Source organism: Caretta caretta, chromosome 6 (genome assembly GCF_965140235.1).
Source record: "Caretta caretta isolate rCarCar2 chromosome 6, rCarCar1.hap1, whole genome shotgun sequence".
Classification (NCBI taxonomy): domain Eukaryota; kingdom Metazoa; phylum Chordata; order Testudines; family Cheloniidae; genus Caretta; species Caretta caretta.
The window spans coordinates 100,427,133-100,450,977 of record NC_134211.1 but is presented as its reverse complement, the minus strand read 5'-3'; the positions used below and the strand labels follow the sequence as shown (position 1 = coordinate 100,450,977).

Here is a 23,845-nt window from a genome sequence, read left to right as displayed (position 1 = left end):
CTACCGTAACAATTGTATTATAAATAAATCCTCATTAGTGAATAGCTGGAAAAGGAATTTATGAAACTATTTCTTTTGAGGTAAGTATTTTATATAATTTCCCCCTTTGGTCTCATACCATTGTGACTGCTCTAAAATGCTGTTCATAATAATAATACCTGGCTCTTACATAGCTAATAACGAGTTTCTCCCTCATTAATTGTCTCTTCAGATCTCTGCTATAGAAATTGCATTTGATGCCTGAAGAGTTTTATTTAATTATGTAATATAGAAATCTGTTCTTTTTAGGTATGCCTTCTTACATGTTTAGGGCATTTTAAAGTGTAATCTCTTATTTCTCAAATGCATAATGGCTAATTAGGCTCTTTGCAGAACAGAAGGTTTTTGTCCTGCTTAAAGCAATGCCTTGAATTCAGCAAAATGCCATTAACTGAGATTCAGGTTAGCCATCTGTATCCACGATGAGCCCTAGTTACACCTGAATTCCATATGTTTCACTTGACATGAAAAGTCTGTCAAGGAATTGATTACCTGGTTAATAATATGCCTCAGAACATTCACTGAAGGATTCTTTACTTAAAGTAAAAAATTCAGAAGTGTTATAATGTCTGTGAAGCATTTCATATCAATATCTCCTCATGCTCAACTCTGAAATGGAAGTATTTCCTCCTGTTGTCAGCATTTTGCAGCTTCAGGTGGTCTACACGCAATTTTTATCAGAGTAATAGTAGCCCTTCCATGAAACCAAACAGTATAAAAGCTTAGGTAGGGCTTTCATTTCTCAACATAATCTTGGATTGTCAAATATTTTAAATTTTTTTCCAGTAAATTACTTTGTTTCCGAAATTGTATATCCACTATGTGGTGTTTACATAGAATTTGTTTGGAGCTTCATTTGCTAAGCATGTATCCTAGTGTATTAATGTAGGTTCGTGCACTTCAGAAATTAATGGCCCAGGGTATGTCCCAATGTCCTCCAGTGCATGTAGGCATGTCAGTTATACTGATGCATCATGAAACTTCCTCTGATTTCATGGCTCTTGAGTAGGACTCATCCTATGGTTAAAATTAAGTCTTTGCCAGATTGGGGCCTAACCCTTCATAGGTATAGTCCATTGCAGTACTGTTGGGTTATTTTGTACATCAGGCCACTTTTCGGAAGCTTACCTTTAGTCATACGTTTTTGAAAATCTTGGCCAATACATAACGTTTAAAAATATTGATACTCTTGCCATGAAGCAGCTATTCTATATGTGGAAAAAACAACTTATATAAAGACATTATCTATCAGAATAAAATGTATGTCAAAATATAATGCCTGTCCTTGATGGAAAGATACAGATGTACTGTTCTGTCAGATGTTCTGTAAGATCTATTCTACTCTCATATCAACAAAGCATTCAGCTAGCTCTTAAATCCCATGCACTATTGTCCAAAATATTCCAGAACATCCAGGCTTTCAGGATCTAGTGTTCTCCAACCACCCATGGCATTGTGCAGCTTATTTGCCTTCAGATTCTTTGGTCACCAGCTAGGAGCCTCTAGCTTAATGTTGTTGTTAATGTAAAAATAATAAAATTTGAAAAGTCTTTGATCCATTAGTGTTAATGTACTTCAGCTTGGTCAAAAAGGAGTTGGTAATTCCTGTTTATAATTAATCTATCTAAATATCAAACCAGCAGAGGAAATTTCCTTCCAGATAGCCTGTCATCCTTTCTTGGCCTGACCTTTCCTTTGGCTCCTCCTTGGAGCTTCGTATTACCTTTTGTGTTCTGGAAACCAGGTGATGATCTGTAGGTGCTCCTGAAAGGCAGCCATTTTTTGGAGCCAGTAACAGTTTTTGCTCATGCAGAAAGTAATGAAGTGCCTTCAGCAGAGTCAAGGAATAGACCTTTATATCTATTTCCTGATCTCTTTAGGTTTTTTTCCCCCTGGCCAGAATAGTAAGGGTTTTATTTACATTTATAAAGATACTTCTCTGTATAACATTTCAAATCTTCCAAAAATCATTCTGTGTGAATGCATCCGATGAAGTGAGCTGTAGCTCACGAAAGCTCATGCTCAAATAAATTGGTTAGTCTCTAAGGTGCCACAAGTACTCCTTTTCTTTTTGGAACTCTATAGTGTGTGCTCTCGGAATTAGCATAGAGATCAATATGTATGTAGTTACTGTGATGAAGTGTATTTGGTCCTTCGTGAATTCGGGGGAGACCTTTCTGGACCAACAGCATCTTTCCCCAAGCAGGTCACTAGAAAACAAACCCAGTTCTATTTTATCTAGATTAATGGATTTAAGATCATAAAGGATCGTTATGCTTATCTACTGTAACCATTTGCATACAAAGACCATCAGATTTCACACAGTAATTCCTGCATCACACCCATACCGTCTGTCTGACCTGTAGCATATCTTTTTTAGAAAAATATCCAGTCTTGATTTAAAAATGTTAAGTGATGGAGGATCCACCACATCCCCTGTTAAGTTATTCCAGTGCTTAATTACCCTCACTGTTAAATGGTGTGCTTTATTTCTAGTCTGAATTTATCTTGCTTCAGTTTCCAGCCATTGGATCTCATTATGCCTTTGTCTGCTAGATTAAAGAGTCCTCTACTGCCAGAAATCTTCTGTAAATTCAGGTACTTACAGACTGTGATAAAGTTACCTCTTAACTTTCTCATTGATAAGCTAGATAGATTGAGCCTCTTAAGCCTTTCACTGCAGGAAATGTTTTCTAGACTTTAAATCATTCTTAAAGTTCTTCTTTGAACGCTTTTTTTCCATTTTTAAAGTATGGACACCAGAGCTAGACAACAGTATTCCAGTCCTTTCCTCAGCAGTCCTGAGTCCTGATTACCTGATATTTCCTCCTTATATGTCCAAGAACTGTTAACTCTCTTAGCCACAGTATTGTACTGAAAGCTCATGTACAGTTGGTTATCCACCATGACCCCTAATCCTTTTTAGAATACAGCCTCCCCACTCCATCAATCCTGAAAGTATGACTTTTTTTGTTCCTAGGTATATGACCTTGCATCTAGCTATATTAAAATGCATATTGTTCAGAGGAACCCGGTTTACCAAGTACTCCAGGTCACTCTATAGTAGTGACCTGTCCTTATTATTTACTACTCTGCCAATTTTTGTGATCTGCAAAACGTATCAGCAATGCTTTTATATTTTCTTCCGGATTATTGGTAAATATGCTGAATAGCATTGGGGCAAAACCAGATACCCGTTAGAAATAGCTCCCTTTGTTGTTATGATGATTCTCTGTTTATAATTACTTTTTGAGGTCTGTCTGTTAGCCAGGTTTTAATCCGTTTAACATGCATTATACTGGTTTTTGTGTAACGTTGGGTTTTAATCAGAATGCTGTGTGATACTAAGTCAAATCTTTTACGAAAGTCTCAGAATATTACGTCTACAAAGTTGTCTAGACATTATGATGTCTAAAGCAAACTTGTGATCTCTTCAAAAAAGACATATTTATCTGACAAAACCTATTTTTCATAAAACAGAGCTGATTAGTACCAAGCTACCAATCTTTATTTTATTTTTTTTTCTAATTGCATCCCATATCAGTCCTTCCATGATTTTGCCCAGGATTGATGTCAGGCTACCTGCCCTTTTTAGTTACCCCGATCACATTGCTTTCCCCTTTAAAAGTACTGGTGTATTTGCCTTTTTTCTCTTGAACTTTACTACATTCCAAGATTTGTTAAAAATCAACACCAGTGGTTCAGAATCCTCCTCAGCTAAATCTTTTAAAACTCTCTCTCTCTCTCTCTCACATGCGTGTATGGCATCTGCAGAGCAACATTCTGTAGATGCAGTTGTAGGTCCATAAGCCATCTCAACGCCGCCTCCTGTGACAATATCTGATAAACCATTGTTCATTTCACCTTTGAATCCATATTTGAAGTACTGCATTATTATGTTTTCAATGGTTTGGATGTTCTTGCTGCAGTCGCATGAAAGGTGAGTCTTTGATTTTTCCACTTGTGCATCAAGTAACTGCATTTTCCATGGTTTGTTCAGATGCAGTTCAGTGTTGTCCAACATCTGCATGACAGGTCGAAACCAGGAAGGAGGTTTGTTGGGTTAGTAATAATTTGCTTGTTTGGAACCATAGATGAGGTTAAGACACTTTCTCTTCACTGGATTTGGAGACCTGAAGTGTTTGCAGATGGTCCAGAGTAGTTTTTGAAATTTCAGTCATTGTTGGGGTGTGTAGCCTGCTGGATGGGAAGTTCTGGATAGTTTTTGGCACGTTTAAGTTCTCATACTGTGGCTATGTCTCAACAGATAGCTGGAGGTTCAGTGTTTGCAAATACAAAAAGCCACCGTTGAGGTGTTGATTGTAAAGTTTCCGTCATGATACACATGGTCTGATTCAGCTGCCTATCCACAAGTTGACTATGGCAGCTTCTTGTCCAAAACTAGTGCACAGTACTGTGCAACTGACTATACCAGGGCTAAGGTCAATGTTCGAAGCACCAAACCAGTTGGTGCCCAGATTGTTCCCACTAACTTTTGGATAATGTTGGCGCAAGCTTTCACTTTAGAGGCTACTTTCTTGAGGTGGTCATGAAAGGTCAGTGAGTGGTCAAGAATGACACCAAGATGAGTTGGCTTTGGGTCATAACACACAGTTTCACCATAAAACTAGAAAGTTAGTGCCTTCTATGATTCTGTTTTCAAGGTGGAAAGTAGAGACTGCCAATTGCTCAGATTTGGTGTCAGCCACCACTTTTGGAAGTAGTCCTCCATGATCTTAAGGTCAGATGTAAGGGTTACTTCAAATTCTTTGAAGTTATGGGGCCTGAGTTGTGAGTGCCAAATCATCAGCATGCAGAAACTTCTGCGCTATTGTTTCAGGGGTATCGCTCTTGTATACATTGAAGAGTATTGGAGCAAGTACAGAGCCTTATGGTAGCCCATTATTGAAAGTACATGGCTTGCTGGTTTGACTTGCGAAGTGTACGGACATCCTTTGGCTGCTAAGCTGGTGTTCAGCAGCTGGGAAGTGTGCACTCGGGATCACTTTGGCCAGTTTCAGTAGTAGTGCATCCTTCCTGACTATATCACATGCTGCTGACAGATGAATGAAAGCAGTAGTGATCTTGAGTTTTTGTTGGAATCCAGCCTTGGTGTTTGTAGTGAGGCCCAGGACCTGGTCACAGCAACTTCCATGCAGTTGGAAACCAGCTTGCTCCTTGTGTAGACTGGTATCTGCAGCAGGCCCGATTTGATTCCAACTCCTACACTTCATCACCTTGTAGGTGGTTCTTAAACAGGAGATTGCCCTATAACTAGAAGGGTCATGTGCAGGTTTTCCAGGCCTTAGGATTGCAATGACTTTAGCATCTCTCCACACAGTGGGGATTTCACTGGTCTCTAGGATGTTGGTGATCATCCATTTCCATGTCAGTGGACCCAGGTTATATAGGAACGAACTTGAGATAGATGCCATCTTCTTCTGCTGCTTTTCCCAGTTTTGTGGCTACATTGACTGCATCGATCTCCCTATTTGTGAATGGTCCAAACCACTGGGATAATGAAGAGTGTGTGGACCTCACCTGCTGGAGTTGATGCTGGACTTGCCTGCGCTACTGTTTGTCTACTAGCTGTTTTGATATCCACAAAAGTTTAGCAATAATGGCATTATCTTTCACCTGCATCCTAATGGAATGCAAGGGATTTGTAGCCCCCAGGTGTCTCAGCAGATTCCAGGAACATCTGCTTGTGTGTATGAAATGTAGACTGTCTGTTCATTCGGGCTACTGTTTCCACCTTGCTGCATCCAGTGCTGCCAGGAGGGCTTTCCAATTTATGAGTCTCTACACTTGGCATATTTATGGAAGAGCTCTTGGCTCTCTGCAGTCCAGCAAGGAGTATACAATGACTTGTGTCCCTGGAGGATGTTCTAATCTCCCCCACAAAGAAGGAGCTCAGTAAAATGGTGTGACTGAAAACACCCCTGTATTCACACCCTACACATTGCTGTAATAATCTTTATATGAAATATACCTTGTGAGGTATCATTTGAAAACTAGTAACTCACTGGTCAATAATATGGTGAAATTTATGTAGCAACATTATATGTAAAGTTATGAAATCCCCCAGTATGATATTAGCACATGTTGAAAACCACACAGCACTGCCTAAGCAAAAGGTGTTAATCGGGTCTATCTTAAACATATGAATGTGTGTTTACCTCAATTTACACATAAATAGTAAACAGGATTCTAGAGTCAACAGGGGGAGATGGCAGGAGACAAAGCAAATTGACATTTCAACAAACACATGTGAAGGGAGACAGCATGGAGTGTCCTTCATCACCTAAATCCATGTCACCTACCTCATTGTTGGAAAACTTTGCTTTGAGGGGTAATCTTTGGAAGAATCCACTTTAAAAGCTCACTGAACTGTAAAAGAGAAGAGCAGAAATCCCCAAATTATCTCTTTCACCTAAGAAGACAAAGGCACCAGCACCTTTGGGCCTCCTGGAGAGATCCTCGCCAGGGGAAGGGTCAGTCACCATCTTGCTGGAAAACACTGGGTGAGAACATGTATTTTAAGCAAAGCCTTGAATCAAAACTTGCTTGATTACGTTTTAGACTTTTAGATGCATGTTCTCACTTTTATTTGCTTGTGACAACTTTTAACTTAATCTCTTGTACTTGAATTCTCTAAAAATACTATTTTCTTGTGTTAATACACTTTTTTTTAAATCTAAACCAATATAATCCTGAGTTTAAAGTGAGCTGTTTGGTAACTCCAGTTAAAGTAGCAAACTGTTGAATATTGGCTTCATACAGGAGCAACAAAGCTTAGTGTCTGAACTGTCCAGGATAGGGCTGGAGAGTGCAGAACACACATTTCTGGGAAAATTCAGGACTGGGAATTTATTGGGGTCGCTCTGCAAATAGTAAGCAAGGCTGATGGAAGCCGAAGTGTGACTGGTGTGTTACTGACAGGCTGCTGGGGTAACTGCTGCTGGACGAGGGCTACAGCAGTAAAGAGGTGCTCAGGATATGACCTGCATGCTGGTAGGCTGTTTGAGTGTGGCGCAGGAACTTCAACAGCAAAGCATTGTGGGGTATGTGGTGACACATCCCCTCACTGGTCTGGATTGCACCTTGGAATGTGACAAACGGTCAAAAGCCTTCAGGGTTGGGACAATGTGGAAGATTGTATTCTTCACAGTTGTCGTGAAAGTGGCTCAGTCAACTTTTTTGAAGCTCCAGCATGGCGCTGGTTTTAAGTAGAGTACTGGAATTTGAATGCCCATGTGGGTCAGTAGTGATCTGTGCTGGCTGTTCAGGAAGTTGTCAAGGACAATCCGTGATGCAGGAATTGGTGTGCATGTATCCTCTTTAGAGGTAAACATCAGGCCAGGGCAGTATCCTGTGCCCTGTCTTGCAGAATGGAAAGTGACTTGCTGTTTTGCGTCAAAAAGGAGGAGTATATCATTTGCTGATGCCCACTGTGTCAGTTCTTCACCTGCAGTATTGTTTGCTGCCTAGCTCCACTGTGTGTGGTGACTACTAAAGTCCACCACAAATACAGCAGGGTCCTGTGTGGTTGGCAGAGTTGATTGAGGGCACTTCACACGGGGTGGTTTGTATATGATGATGATGATGGTAAACTTGACAATGCGCACAGAGATTGTAATTGTTTCTTTGTGCACTGTAGGAAGTAGGACCACATTTTAGTTGATCTCCTGCTTCCTGTATATTGCCAGCCTATATTTTGGGTGGTAATCGCTGGCTATGAGTTTATAGCCATTGATTTTGTAGCAGCAGGCTTTTTCTTCATTTGTGGCATAGGTTTCCAGGAAGGTGAGGATATGGATGGTGATAGGTTTCAGAGTGGTAGCCATGTTAGTCTGTATCAGTAAAAAGAACGAGGAGTACTTGTGGCACCTTAGAGACTAACAAAGTTATTTAAGCATAAGCATTCTTGGGCTAAAGCCCACTTCATCAGATGCATGCAGTGGAAAATACAATAGGAAGATATATATATACAGAGAACATGAAAAAATGGGGGTTGCCATACCAACTCTAATGAGAGTAATTGATTAGGGTGGGCTATTATCAGCAGGCAGGAAAAAAACAAAAACACTTTTGCACTGATAATCAGGATGGCCCATTTCAAACAGTTGATAAGAAGATGTGAGTAACGGTAGGGGGAAATTAGCATGGGGAAATAGTTTTTAGTTTTTGTAATGACTCATCCACTTCCAGTCTTTATTCAAGCCTAATTTAATGGTGTCCACTTTGCAAATTAATTCCAGTTCATTGGAGTCTGTTTTTGAAGGTTTTTTGTTAAATAATTGTGACTTTTAGGTCTGTAATTGAGTGTCCAGGGAGATTGAAGTGTTCTCCGCCTGGTTTTTGAATGTTATAATTCTTAACGTCTGATTTGTGTCCATTTATTCTTTTACGTTGAGACTGTCCGGTTTGGCCAATGTACATGGCAGAGGGGCATTGTTGGCACATGATGGCATATATCACATTGGTAGATGTGCACGTGAATGAGTCTTTGATTGTGTGGCTGATGTAATTAGGTCCTATGATGGTGTCCCTTGAATAAAAATGTGGACACAGTTGGCAACGGGCTTTGTTGCAAGGATAGGTTCCTGGGTTAGTGTTTTTGTTGTGTGGTTGCTGGTGAGTATTTGCTTCAGGTTGGAGGCTGTCCATAAGCGAGGACTGGTCTGTCTCCCAAGATCTGTGAGTGTGAGGGATCGTCCTTCAAGGTAGGTTGTAGATCCTTGATGATGCGCTGAAGAGGTTTTAGTTGGGGGCTGAAGGTGACGGCTAGTGGCGTTCTGTTACTTTCTTTGTTGGACCTGTCCTGCAGTAGGTGACTTCTGGGTACTCTTCTGGCTCTGTCAATCTGTTTCTTCACTTCAGCAGGTGAGTATTGTAGTTGTAAGAACTCTTGATAGAGATCTTATAGGTGTTTGTCTCTGTCTGAGGGGTTGGAGCAAATGCGGTTGTATCTTAGAGCTTGGCTGTAGACAATGGATCGTGTGGTGTGGTCTGGGTGAAAGCTGAAGGCATGTAGGTAAGTATAGCGATCAGTAGGTTTTTGGTATAGGGTGGTGTTTATGTGACCATCGCTTATTACCACTGTAGTGTCCAGAAAGTGGATCTCTTGTGTGGACTGGTCCAGGCTGAGGTTGATGGTGGGACGGAAATTGTTGAAATCATGGTGGAATGCCTCAAGGCTTCTTTTCCATGGTTCCAGATGATGAAGATGTCATCAGTGTAGCACAAGTAGAGTAGGGGTGCTAGGGGACGAGAGCTGAGGAAGCGTTTTTCTAAGTCAGCCATAAAAATGTTGGCGTACTATGGGGCCATGCGGGTACCTGTGGATGGTGATCTTCTTCAGCATTTTCTCCTGGTAGTCACACTTGAATCGTGGGAGGTCTTCAACATTCAGTCGGCAGATCTTTACCCCAGGTCCAGTCTGCCTAGTAAGTTGCCTGAAAAGTCTTATTTTGTTGCTCTTTTGTCTGGGAGGTCGACAGTTAACATTTGGTCACTGGTTTGATGACGTTAGTGATGGTTTCCCACTTGACCACTTTCATGCGGTCCACCTTGTTATCTATCACCTTCCATCTTTAAAACACTTTGGTGCTGAGTTGTCCCATCCTGCAGGTTTAAAAATGTTTATCTTTAGTAGTTCCTCTTTAATATCTAGTTAATCTACTCTTTAGTTACTGTTCGAATTTTAAAATTCCTTGTTATCCTTACCTACTGACCTTAGATTTTTCATTGGTTTTAGCATTTCGTAGCTCTATTTAGCATTTCATGGTTCTGCATTTCATAGCTGCTGATGTATTGTCACTGCAGTCAACCTCAACTATCTGCTGCAAGTGTTTATCCAGGACCAGCAGGACCTAAAGAAGTTGGCTTCTTTGGCTAGCTCCTCTGCTAGTTAACCCAGCAGGAAACCTGTAATCATCTGATCTTCACTGGGAAAGCTCTGGGAGGTCATTGACCAGTCATCCACCCACAGAAGGACTCTAGCGCAGAGAACTGGGAGGATTATTTCTACTACACTTTTTAGTTTCTTTTCTTTATTCCATAACCAAAAGCTTGATATCAAAAGGATTGAGGTTGGAATTACCAAGTTGTGGGTCACCTCTTAACCATACCCTAATGCCCATCCAACATGCTTCCAATGGCAAAGATACACTGCATAGTTGCAATGAACTTTCTTCTAACTCCAGCTGGTAAGGACATGCCTTTCACACAATATATTAGTTTGCCTCACAGTATAATGCAGAACCTTAATTACAGTGCCGTGCTTTCTAACAGTCACATAACACATTCACTTCTGCAAATGATGTCTCTGAACTTGTGTGTGTATATTCCATGCCTCTACAATAATTACTGCTGTTAAAGGCAGTAACAGAGGCAGTGGCCCTGGAACTTGAGGTAGAGTGGTCCGGATGGACTTCACTTTGTTTGTTTGTTTGTTCTGTTGTCCTAAAATAAATACAATTCCACAATGTGGAAAAATATGCCATTTTCTGGGAGTTGTGATTGACTGGGAGCGGGAGAGGGAATCAAAAAGTAGGTCAGGGGTCTGTACTGAGTATTGAAATTCCCACAAAATTGTGTATTTTATAATACACTGATAATAGCTCATCTTAATTAATTAGCCTCTTAGAGTTGGTATGGCAACTTCCACTTTTTCATATTCTCTGTATGTATATACATATTCTTACTATATGTTCCATTCTGTGCATCTGATGAAGTGGGCTGTAGCCCACAAAAGCTTAAGCACAAATAAATTTGTTAGTCTCTAAGGTGCCACAAGTACTCCTGTTCTTTTTGCGGATACAGACTAACACGGCTGCTACTCTGAAACCTGTCACTGTGCAAGGCACTGAATTTAACCGTATTGGTTCAGCTCCCTTGATTGCTGCAATTCTTGAACTGGAATTAATCACTGATTTCAACGGTAGTGCACTTCATGAGCCAGGGTAGCTTATTTTGAGATTTACCTGTTATGTGACTATGCATTCCAAATCCTATTTTTATATCTGGAATAAGAAATTTTCTCATAGTTAAACTAATAGGAAGAAAGTAAAGACTTGAAACTGCAAGGTGAGGAGTGCTTTGGCTCCATTTTGTTGGCTCAGATGCAGAGTGATGAGCACCTTGCAGAATCAAGCTCTAGATGCAGAATGAACTGGGCAAGAACAGGCATGCAGTGAGACCAGATATATTCATGAAGAGCACAGCACGTTTGAATTTAAATTCATGAACATTATAAAAACTATATAGTGATTGTAAAACATTTATTTATTTATTGGCTCCTGTTCAGGGGAAGAGTTTTAAATGGAGAGATGTCAAAATCACAATATATTTTTTTTAAAAGAACATGTATGCATACACACCACTATATGTACAACTTTATAACAGAGTTCTCAATGTCCATGACTAGGCCATGTGTTCATATCTCATGGCAATCCTGAGAACCAGAGAACCTTTCAGTTGAGACTTCACATCTTAAAAGGGGGAAAAAATGGGCCATGTGCAAGTGTTTTCCATTGCACTGCAGAGCAAAACGGAATTCCTTGGCTCCAGGTTGACAGCCTTAAGGACACCTAATACAGATAGGAAATTAAACTTGAAGACAGTTTGATGGAGGTCAAGGAAAACACATCAAAGGTGGTAATTGCAAAACAATATATCTGCTATGAAAGAGCTGTCAAGATACTGGAAATTACCAATTCCAATTACCCTGGAAAACCAGGGCTCACTAAATATGTGTGGAATCGCAGTACAACTGGTTAATATCAAAAGCAGAAGTTCATTGGCACTCTCATTCCTAACAGATTTGTTGAAAATCCCACTTTACATATGAAAGAATTATGGTATCATGGGCAAGAACAAGAAGGTAAATCAAAGCTAAAGAGAGACTCTCGTCGTTTTAATGGTGAATCTTTGAGAAAAGTAGATAAGTTTTATTAGCAAGAAGAGATCATAAGGACAAACTTCCAAAATTCCACTAAGGGAATTAGATCTTTGTTTCTGGATTAGAGCTCCATCAAAATACCTCCCAACATTTCAAGAGGCTAAAGTGGCCCAGGTTCTGCCCTGGTTGGTGGTGGGACAGGTGCTGCCCCCAGTGGGTGGGTAGCACTGGGGAGGGGTCAGCTGCTGCCCCAGAGATTGGGTGGTCCTGGGGGGGGAGTTGCTGAGTGAACCTTCTTTGCACTCACCCCACTGCAGCAGCTCCGGTCCTGCAGGGCTGGCAGGGGTTGGCTACTTGCTCTGGGCATTGTCACCTGACCCCGGGGGCTGCTGAGATTTGGGTAGGCATTCCTGATAGGGATGGCCAGACAAAATTTGAGTGAGTGGTGCTGTGACCCGATGTAATAGGTTGCAATGCCACCTGCAAAAATCTTTGTGCAACAGTTCTGCAAAGGAATTACTGATTGTTTTAATAAAACAAAAAACACCCACCACTGGTGAAATGTAAATGTGCATATGGTACTTGTAATTTTTAAGGATAATAATTAACAATATTTCTGTATTCAAAAGAATTTCCTATAAGAAATATTATTCAGTAAACAGAATGCCTAGTTAACACATTCCTACTATTTTCATCTATTTCAGCCTCAGTATTGTACCATACTTCACTTCAGCTCCTGTTATATGGAAACACAATAAATATTGGTTTTGTTTTATTTCTGTGCTTTCCATAATACTGAAGGCTCATTTGAATATCAGAAATAGTATTTGGGTTCTTAAAGTTTGGGGGTATTTATTGGACATCTGTCAGTGCAGAACACCTAGTTTGTATAATTGGGCTTTGCATGCTTGAATGGTAATTGCTAAATCAGTTTGTTTAATCCAGAAGAGCATCCAATCTCTTGACTCATTTATAAAACCAGAATAATCGTAAGAGAAAATGGTTTCTTAATGGCAACAGCAAATATGAAACTTTTGTAATTGATACACAACACTAATTAAATATATTAAATCTCTATATAATAATGATCAATGTACCTTACGGCTGTGGTTCTCAAAGCCGGTCCACCACTTGTGCAGGGAAAGCCCCTGCCGGGCCGGACCGGTTTGTTTACCTGCCGCGTCCGCAGGTTCGGCTGATCTCGGCTCCCACTGGCTGCGGTTCGCCACTCCAGGCCAATGGGGGCTGCGGGAAGCGGCGCAGGCCAAGGGATGTGCTGGCCGCCCTTCCCACAGCCCCCATTGGTCTGGAGCGGCGAACCGCAGCCAGTGGGAGCCATTATCGGCTGAACCTGCTGACATGGCAGGTAAACAAACCGGTCTGGCCCGGCAGGGGCTTTCCCTGCACAAGCGGCTGACCGGCTTTGAGAACTACTGCCTTATGGCATCCAATTACTAAGTGAGAGTCTTAGCTGAATATTCAGTGTAATAAATGAGTATTCTGATTTCATACCCACCAGTAGTTTGAGTCCAGATGTTTCTTTAAATTGGAAATAATACTGCCAGATAAATTTTTCATTGTACCAGTGACCAGTTTTGAGGGTGCTACTGCTGCAACAAGTGTTCGCTTTGAATGAGAAGATGGGTATGTAGTTTCCTTTGGCACCTGAGTCTTAAATAAGCACCCACCTGCTAGAAGTCTCAGGTCCCGCATCTAACAGCCACATGGCAGATACGTATCACTCCTTCAATCAGCATAAAAAGGAACAGCCACCATAGCAATATTTAAACATTAATGGTGTAAGGGAGAGAAATTTTCTCCTTGGCTCTTAAATTTTGTAAATTTCTGTTAGAATGATTCTGTAGACTCTGACAGCTTCTGTTTGTTTTGTCTTGTTAAGTAGTAGTATTTATTATTTGTATTGTTGTAGTACCTACCACCCCTAGTGCTAAACACACACAACTGAAAGACAGTCCATTTCCCAAAGAGCTTACTATCTAGGTATGCAGATTATTTGAACCAATTAGGTTTTCATTTCATATACTTCAAGTGAGGATGTATATGCAAAATAATCCTAAGGCTTGCCTGTAGATTTGTATCTTCTTAGGCCATTAAGATAAGCATGTGCATAAATCTTTGAAAGCCCTTAATTAGTATTTTATAAATTTATTAATCATTTTTATTTTAAAATTAGTGTTTAGAAAGAGCGATGAAGTTTGCATTTGAAGAGTTCCATCTTTGGTATCAGTTTGCATTGTCCCTAATGGCAGCAGGAAAAGTAAGTCTAATCTTTTCTGTATATAATTCTTTGTATTGAGGGCTAGTAGTAATAAAACTTACGTAGGGTTTTTCATCTTCAAAGAACTTTGAAAACATTAACTAATCCTCACAGAAGCTCTGTGGATAGTGTACCAATAAATTTGTGGTCAGTGTGGTACAAGGCACAAATAAATACAGTTCCTGCCTCAAGAATTTACAATCTAGACGGGACCAATATTAAATATTTGGACTTTTCTGCTATACATACTAAACTAATCAGTAAAGTAAATGTAAGGTGTATTATTTTGTTTATTTTAGATCAGTTAGACATTACGCTGGAGAAAAATGCAATAGAGTTTATTTTTTTATCTACGACTGTGATCAACAGGTGTTTGATTTTTAGATCCAAGCTCATATATTCAAACTGATCTTGGAAGACAATCCAATAGACTTCTAAATGTATTTAGTTTGGGACCTCTGTTCACACCATTATTTGTCAAATATTCTTGTCCAGGATGTCCTCATGGACAAGTAAAAATTGAGTTGGAATATGGCAACCCTCATCTTTTGGTTACATTTTTCCTCTTAATTATGAATTAGTATGGAGAACAAGCCATTTTTGTTACATATTATGAATAGTTAATGTCTCCTTCTTCCACCAAGCCAAGTCTGACTGTGCACATATCTTTACTACTAAGAAAGATAATTTACTGAGAAAATTTTATTTATTTAAAGTAATGTTTTGTGGATCCCCTATCTTGGTGCCTTTTTTCTTCTGCCCCATGCCCAGTTTATTTTTAGAGTGGCCTCTAAATTATGCTGGGGACAGTAGCAGAAGAAAAAAGGCCTCAGGCTCAGGTAGCCATAAAGAGCTGATCTATACTACCCCAGTTCAGAAAGGTCCCTTATGTGCTGTTATGTCAGCTGGGCATCACTGGAGTACAGCTTGTTCTGGCTATATTCGTTCCATCCCTTCACTAGTCATACCTAAGGCTACGTTTTAGTCATGGGTATTTTTACTAAAAGTCATGGACAGGTCATGGGCAGTAAACAAAAATTTACGGCCTGTGACCTGCCCATGACTTGTACTATATACCCCTAACTAAAATGGTGCCTTAGGGGTACCGTAGGTGGTGGGGGTGGGGGGCAGGTGGCAGCGCGTGACCTGGGGCCCCTGCTGTTATTGGGGAGGGCGTCTGGCGGGGCTGGCAGGCTCTGGGCAGCTCTTTAAGGCAGCCAGCATGTCTCTGCGGCCCCTAGGTGGAGGTGTGGCCTGGGGGACTCCATGCGCTGCCCCTGCCCCAAGCACCCACTCTGCACCTTCCATTGGTTGGGAACCGTGGCCAATGGGAGCTACGGGGGCAGTGCCTGCACTCAGAGGTGGTGCGCCTCCACCTAGGAACATGTTGCTGCTTCCGGGGAACCCCCCCAAGGTAAGCGCCACCCAGAGCCCTCACCTCCTCCTGCACCCCAACCCCCTGCCTCAGCCTTAGTCATGCCCCTGTGCTGTGGCGGGGATCAGAAGTGGAGTGCTATAGACCAAAGGTGAGCCCTTAGTTCCCCTGGTAGGGCAGTTTTCTAGCTCCACCAGGAGTGGTATGCAGGGCTGGCATTTGATCCAGCATGATTGACTATACAGTGTATAAAGTCTTATATCTGATCTGTACAGATGCTTATGGCAGATTGTCAAAATAGAAATAAATTAATAATGGTTCCTTCAGCTAGTAAAACAGAAACTAGGAAATGTAAAATGGGGGTCTTGCAATTGTGAGATGTTGGGCTTACGCTTTTAGAGTTTTTAGAGTGAAAAATATATTTTTATACAGTCTGCTCGAGCTGTGAAAGTCTTGAAGGAGTGTATACGTTTGAAACCAGATGATGCTACTATTCCACTCCTTGCTGCAAAGTTATGCATGGGATCTCTTCACTGGGTAAGTTTATATTAGCAGTCAGATCAGCAAGAACTGAGCATTTCAGAATGTGACAAATCCTTGGTTATGGACTTTGAAAATATGGTAGACACACTGACAGCACACAATAGAATATTGATTAAAATACAGCACAAATATTTTCTGTAGGATTGCAGTTGAACAGTACTGTTTATCAGTGTCTTTATATCTCCACCGTTTTAAAAATATTCAGGAACAGTTATTGCCATTAAAGTCAACATTTAACAAAAGTTAGCACACCTTGATATCTGGTATTATAAGAAATAGCTAATGTATTTCAGACACTAACTGTTAAATTCTGACTTTTTAATAAATGACAACTACGTTAGCACAAAACTTTTTCACTTATATAGGAGCAGAATTTTTTGCATACAGATTTCAGAGATAAGTAATTATCTACACAGCACATCATTTGCTTTAATGGTTATATGGTTCAGAGATTAGTCACTTATGTTAGCTTTAAGAGTAAATAATTCGAGGGAGGAGTTGTGACAACATTAAATTTTATTAATTATTCAGACATCCCAAGATCAGAAGGTAAAATTTCCTCTTTATATGTAGTACATATACTGTGTGTGTGTGTGTGTGTGTGTGTGTATATACATTGTTTTTCAAATGTATTAAACTTTTGCAAAATATAAAAATTTTGAGTTGTGCAAATAGGAAGTGAATGAATACTATATCAATATACAAAGATCAAAAACAAAAAACATTTTAGTTTATTAGTTTAGAAAGAAAAATTTAACAATTTGTGAGTATAATAAAGCAACATAAAAACCTGCTTTCGTTACAGTCCTTAACACCCCGCAAAAAACTAACACACACACAAGAATTTCATAGTAACATTTCTGGTGAGGTTAGGTTTTGGAAAAACTCACTTTTTTTTATACAGCCTAAATTTGGGACCATATTTAACTTGAAAGTGTTATTTAATAGTAAAATATGTTATTAGATGCCCTTGAAACTGGTATCTCTCTACACAACACATTGATTTAATAAAATGAATAATTTAGCATTCATTGTGGTTATTGTATGAGTTGCAAGGTGGGCCTGTAGCTTCCAGAGGAAATGGTTGGGAGGAAGAGGTGCAATTTTTGTAATAATTGTAGTTATATTTAATTTGTTTTGAATGTACAGTACCACAGAGGCGGGGCAGTGCTTTATAAATATCGCTTTTGTTTAGTTCAAGCAGAAATGAGAAAATGGTGCAGTAGCAGGGATATGACTTGTTAAGTTGCTGAAAACATAGTATTACTTGATTGCTAATAGTGGTCCAAGTCCTGTAAATTGCCCTGTATGGGTAAATCCTGCATGGAGCAGCTTGCTGTATTGGGCACGTAGGTTTTAGTTTCATTTCCAGTAAATTCATGTTGTTTTTCTTAGCAGTTTATAGTCTAACTACTTGACAACACAAAGCGTAAGAGAGGGAGTGGTGTATGAATGTGTAGACAGACCTTGATCTTACAAGGAGCTCTGCATTAGCAAATCCAAATCAATGGGTGTGCATGTGATGCAGAGATCTGTCTTGAGGAATCAGGGCCTTAGTTTCTGCATTTGTTTGTGTGCGTGTTTCACAGAGCAATAAGTCAGCAGGAAAACATTCTTTTTCTGTTTTAATTGGAAAATGTGACTGTAAGACAGTAAAGGTTGGCAGGTGGGATTCAGGGACAGGTATTGTATGTTTGTTTAACAGACTAAATTTCAAGTTCACTTGTATCCTATCAGTGCTAGTTCCCATTTCACCATAGAAATGCGTGTCTCAGCTTTGTATAAGAGCTATATTCTTTGTTGTGAAGTTAAGAGGAAAACTAACAGGCGGAAAAGGGCAGGGTGTGCTTAAAGGAAGTGGTAATGGTTGAGATTATGTGGTAAACTGACCTAATGTATATTGGTTCCATAGTCTGTACACTTCTTTCTAATTTTGGAGTCACTGTAACACAGATTTTGGCTGGTTTTATATTTACGGTTTTGTGTGTGGAGTTTTCAAAAGCAAAAATCTTCCAAAGACTTATGTTCTTCTTTTGTAATATTTGCAGTTGGAAGAAGCGGAAAGATTTGCCAAAACGGTTGTTGATGTTGGTGACAAAACATCGGAGTTCAAAGCAAAAGGCTTTCTAGCACTGGGACTAACTTACAGCCTGCAAGCCACTGATGGTAAGTAAAAAATACACGCATAGGGTGTGTCTACACTGCAGCTGGAGTATGCTTCCCAGCGTGGGTAGACAGATGTGCTAGCTTTGCTCGAGCTAGCGCTGTAAAAATAGCAGAGTAGCAAAATAGCAGAGAAGGCAGCAGCTCCGGCTAGCCACCTGAGCACAAACCTGCCCAGACCCCCTTGGTATGCATTCAGACAGTTGGCCAAAGCTGCCACCTATGCTACTTTGGCTACACTGCTAATTTTAGTGCACTAGCTCGAGCAAAGCTGGTGTGTGTCTGCCCATGTTGGGAAGCACGCTCCCACCTGCAGTTTAAACATACTCATAAAGTTAGAAAATACCAGTCATATCATAGAAAAACCTCAAACACACCAGCCTCTAAAAGAAAATGTGTTGTACGTCTTTTGTATCATTTTTGTTGTAATAGTCGGTGAATGTATTAATCTTTGTTCAATAAGCATGTGCAAGCAAATCTTTGACTCTTAAATATTGCTGATTAAATATATCCTTTTTTAGCTTCTTTGCGAGGGATGCAAGAGGTCCTGCAGAGAAAGGCTCTTCTTGCATTTCAGAGGTGAGTGGGTGTTAATCTTTTCATTTCATTCAGCTGTACATAGTGAAAAACCTTGTTATGTGGTTTTAAAAAAAGATATCTATGAAGATTATATAATGAGGATTTTACCTCTGGGAGTCTGGTTTCATGGGTACAGAACATATTGCATTAACATTCACTTCATCAGTTTCTACCAGGCAAATCCAAACAGATTCCTAAAGATTTACCCTGATTTCATTATTAAAGATATTTTTGGTGCCATCTACCAGAGAATATTGTTTGCCTAACAGCCTTTTAAAGAAATATTCTCTCTTTCTGATGTGCTAAAGGGGGAGGGGGGGAGGAAATAGAGTCTTAAGGTCACTGTTGAATCCAGTAAAATCATTTTTGTAGTGATTGTCACTGATCAAAGTGTACACCAAGATTTTTGCAATTGTGTATGCATAGTGTTTAGAGTGATATGTGATATAGTTTCTTTGTGCATTTGAATAAACTGGGAGTTTATCATTGCAAAAGATGCTGGATTGCGAGATCCGGAGAATGAAGTCCTCTGTAACCACAGAACAGTTACAGCGCAGGCAATGACTATGCAAATCATACATGCGCACATCTCCAAATCTTGACCCGGGGACAGAACTATTTGGAAGAGAAATGGGGGAACAAAAAGGGGTCGGTTTGTACATGAATCAAAGATTATAAATATAGAAAGAAGTTTAAATGGTAGAAGTGCCACAGTGTCTACACTTGATTCTTGCTAATGTATGTACTCTTGCATAAGCCCGCTTGCATTATATAAAAGACAAAATGCTTTTGCAGTTTTTTTTCCTATTAAATGTGTGGGTCACTGACTTATACTTGAATCACTTTTTACATGAATATGTAGGGTTTTGTTTAATATGGCAGCATTAGATTGGAGGAGAGTAGAGGAGAAATGGACATGTATGATACTATGATGGTATGACAGTTGTCATCTTGGCTGACATACTGGAATTGAACCGTGGACCTTCAGAGCAAAAGCATGAACATCTATGGCTTGAGCTAAAGAGCCATGGCTCGCTATCTGAGGGCTGTAACAACTAATTTCCTATGTGGATCAGCACACAGGGAGACCTGTAGCACTCACTTATCAGTGAGTTACAACAGTTGTTGCAGTCTGTAACAGTCTTGAGACTCTTAAGCCCTTAGAACATTGAGGATTCATAAATTCTGTAGCCACAAGGGACGAATGTAATTATCTCATCTGACCTCCTGAATAACACAGGCCATAGACATTCTTCAGAATAATTTGTATGAACTAGAGTATATTTTTTAGGAAAACATCCAATTTTGATTTAAAAATTGTCAGTGAGGAAGACTCCAGCGCTACCCTTTGTAAATAGTTCCAATGATTAATTACCCTCACTGTTAAAAATGTATCCCTTATTTGTAGTCTGAATTTGTCTAGCTTCAACTTACAGCCACTGGGTCTTTGTCTGCTAGATTGAAGATCCCATTATCAAATATTTATTGTTCTTCAAGCGATGGTCCCTATTGTATTCCATAGAGGGTTACACATGCACACCATGTGTCCTGATTCGAAGAATTTGAAAGTAGTACCCATTGGCCTGCTTATGCGCCCTGACCCGCCTTGGATGGTGGGGCAGGCTGACTGTGTCTCCAGTTTCTTCTTACCAGTGCATGGTATGAGTCGGAACCTTCAGTGTCCTTCTCTCTGATGTACTTCTAAAAATATAGCAGTAGATAGTTTTAGCAATTTTAACTGTAGTTTTATTTCCTGGTTTTAGTAACAGTTAGTTTAGAGTAGACTTCAGGGATTTTCCCCGTTCGTGCACCCCATAGTACCATGCAAGTACCGGGCTACCCTCAGAACTCCAGGCTTCAAATTCTGCAGCTCTTGCCATGATCCATCTCAGTCAGTGACAACGACCAATGCTGCCTCTGCTGCCTAGGAGAAGCTCACGTTGCAGTTGGGTATAGTATTTGCCATGCCTTCCCCAGCTGCAACCGAGAATGCTGAGCACTTTGTCTCCGGAAGTATCTCGTGGAGATGACTGTGAGACGGCATCCAGACCATGCTGGAGAACCCCTAGTGTATATCGGCCTTATTCAACAAGGAGTGCGCCTCTTGCTGCTTCATCTGGCTTTGGTGCCAGCGGAACCACTCCCACAGACCCCATGATGGGGCCGAGTTGGGAGATTAGGAATTTCTAAAATCATGGGACTAAGTCTTCCTCCCAGTCCAAGAATCTGGACGTTCCTTCCACCAGCTGAGTCCAAGGGCACAGAGCACATTCCAAGTCCCACAGGCATGGGAAGAAGACCCATAAACAGTGGGATCCAGCGGTTCCAGGTGATGAACCCTTTCCCATACCAGAAAAGACCTCAGCGCCGGTACTAACAACTGGGAAAGAGAGTGTGCCCCTCACAACACGGAGATCTGGATCCACAGTTACATCCAAGAGTCTTCTCCATCAGGTCCCTCCACTTCCAGAGAAATCATATTCCCACCATGGGATGTGCCTGTGGTATGGGGTCTGTCACCTTCCTTGCATATGCTATACACCATTCCATTGGCTCCAGTGTTACCACCTTTAGAACCGGAGTCTATCTTTTCCTCTTCCAATGGTTCGGAACTGGGAGAAGAACTGCCTCTACCATACCACTCTTATGCACCATCACGGAGACCATCACGCTTTTGGGAACAGCTACCTTCTTATCCTCCCCAGAACCACTGGGGACCCCTGCAAGCTCTTGTTGATCTGGCTTATTGGCCATATTGGGGGCCCTGGGCGCATTATCCTCCTTCAGACCCCACCCAGTCTGCGAGAGAGTTGCTGTCAAGGAGGCCCACGGATCCAACAGCAGAGGAAGAATATTATACCCTGGTCATAGTGGTTCCGCCAGAGCTGGCTAGATTCCCATCCTTCAAGCCTCCAGATGAGGCTTTGACTGCATCATACCCTTCCCCACCAGATAACTTCAGATGATTCCAGTAGCTTTTACAGAGAGTTATGGGGGAACTTCAAATCCCATTGGAAGAGTTCAAGACACCCAGGATAAGGTTCTGGACGTTCTTCGCATGTCGGGACCAGTGAGAATAGCACTACAAATCAATGAAGCCATACTGGAGCCAGCCAGGACAGTGTGGCATACCCCTGCCACATGTATGGGCAACCCTAAAGGAGCAGAGAGACGCTACTATATCCTGGCCAAAGGATCAGAATTCCTCTTCTCCCACCCAGCTCCTAACTCATTGGTAGTTCAGGCTGCTGCAGAGAGGGCTAAGCACCAACATCCTTGATCTACACCTGCAGACAAGAAAGGAAAGCAGCTAGATATTTTGGGGAGGAAAGTCTTTTCTTACAATTATCAAGCATTATTGGCCAAGTTTGATTTCCTGAATTACACTAAATAAGAAGAATTTGCTAAGACCCTCCCACAAAAGGATCATGTCAGTTTTCATGCCCCCATCAAGGAAGAGAAACTCATAAGCAGAACTGACCTTCAGTCTGCAATAGATGCAGCTGATACCTCTTCTAGAGCCATGGCTACAGCTATTGTGATATGTAGGGAGTCCTGGCTTCACGCTTTTGGGTTTTCCTAGGGAGGTCCAGAACACCGTTGAGGACTTCCCTTTTGACGAATCTTCAACCAGAAGACAATGAGTCGTTGCATATACTGAAAGACCCCAGGCCTATCCTTTTGCTTGTTGGGCATCTACATTCCTACCTTGAAATGAAAGTTCCACTGTCCGTCGTCCACCCAATGGTACAGGTCTTCTCAATTCTATCATCAGAGACCTTATGAACCCCCAAATAAATGACAAAAGATTCAGAGGTCTTACTTCCCTGGCCCCTCCTCTCCTTCCCCCCCCCCCCCCCAGGTTTCCGTGTCTCAGACCCATCTGCAAGCCAAGAGGTATTTTTGATGCAAGCCTGAGAGCCACCAACCACTCAGCCTAACGCTTTTCCATGCCTGGAGTGCAATAACAATGGACAAATGGGGGCTGAACGTCATCCATCATGGCTATATGATCAACTTTGTAATACTACCTCCTCCAAAACCCCCATTCCCCTTCGGGGACCAATCTCACAACAATATCCTCACCCAAAAAGTAAACGCCTTATTACAATGGGGAGCGACAGAACGCATTCCTCTAGAATATCAAGGAACAGGGTTCTACTCAACTTAATTCATAAAAAAGGTGGTTGGAGACCAATTCTTGATCTCTGCCACCCCAGTTGCTTCATCTGCAAACTCAAGTTTTGCATGGTTACGTTGGCAGTGATAATTCCATCCTTAGAGAATGGCATGTGGTTCAAAGCTCTCGTTATGTTCACTTTCCACATTGATATTCACCCGCCCACAGACATTTTCTCAGATTTACAGTCAGCGCCAACCATTTCCAATACAGAGTACTTCGCTTTGGGATAACGTTATGGTCTACTTGTTTTTTCCATACCTCAATGACTGGCTCCTAGCTACCAGGTCCTGACAGGAAGTCCATGCCTAGACTTTTGTGTTACTCATCTCCCTGTCAGCATCAACTCTGGGAAGTCAATCCTCAACCCCATGCAATCACTGGATTTAATCGGGGGTAACATAAACTCAATCCTGGCATGAGCATACCTTCCCACTGACAAGTTTTAGTCAATAAATGTTGTCATAACTCGCATCACAAATAATCGTTCTGTACCAGCCAGGGATTATCTGTTGCATCTTGGCCACATGGCTTCATGCACCTATGTGACCCCCTTCATGAGACTTCACCTCCACTGCCTTCAGACATAGTCCATCCGTGTACTCACCATTCCATCATTCTGTGGACCTCATGCTGACAGTCCTGGCCATGGTACTGTCTGCCCTCCTATGGTGGACAAACCCACATCACATACATGTGGGAATCCCCTTTCTTCCCTCCTCCTCAGACAAAACTATCTTCACTGAAGCATCTGTCTTGGGCTCGGGAGCCCATATAGATGAC

The 23,845-nt window shown here is 41.1% G+C and overlaps 1 protein-coding gene across 7 annotated transcripts in view; it reads left to right on the top strand.

Annotated features, from left to right (window-relative positions):
- Positions 1 to 23,845, top strand: part of TTC7B (tetratricopeptide repeat domain 7B) — a 294,267-nt gene that overhangs the window by 134,817 nt on the left and 135,605 nt on the right. For all 7 annotated transcript variants that reach the window (XM_048852692.2, XM_048852696.2, XM_048852695.2 and 4 more), the window contains 4 exons: positions 14,139 to 14,222; positions 16,030 to 16,134; positions 18,189 to 18,306; positions 18,825 to 18,882. In XM_048852692.2, the coding sequence (XP_048708649.2) occupies positions 14,139 to 14,222; positions 16,030 to 16,134; positions 18,189 to 18,306; positions 18,825 to 18,882 (365 nt within the window). The remainder of the gene's footprint in view (positions 1 to 14,138; positions 14,223 to 16,029; positions 16,135 to 18,188; positions 18,307 to 18,824; positions 18,883 to 23,845) is intronic.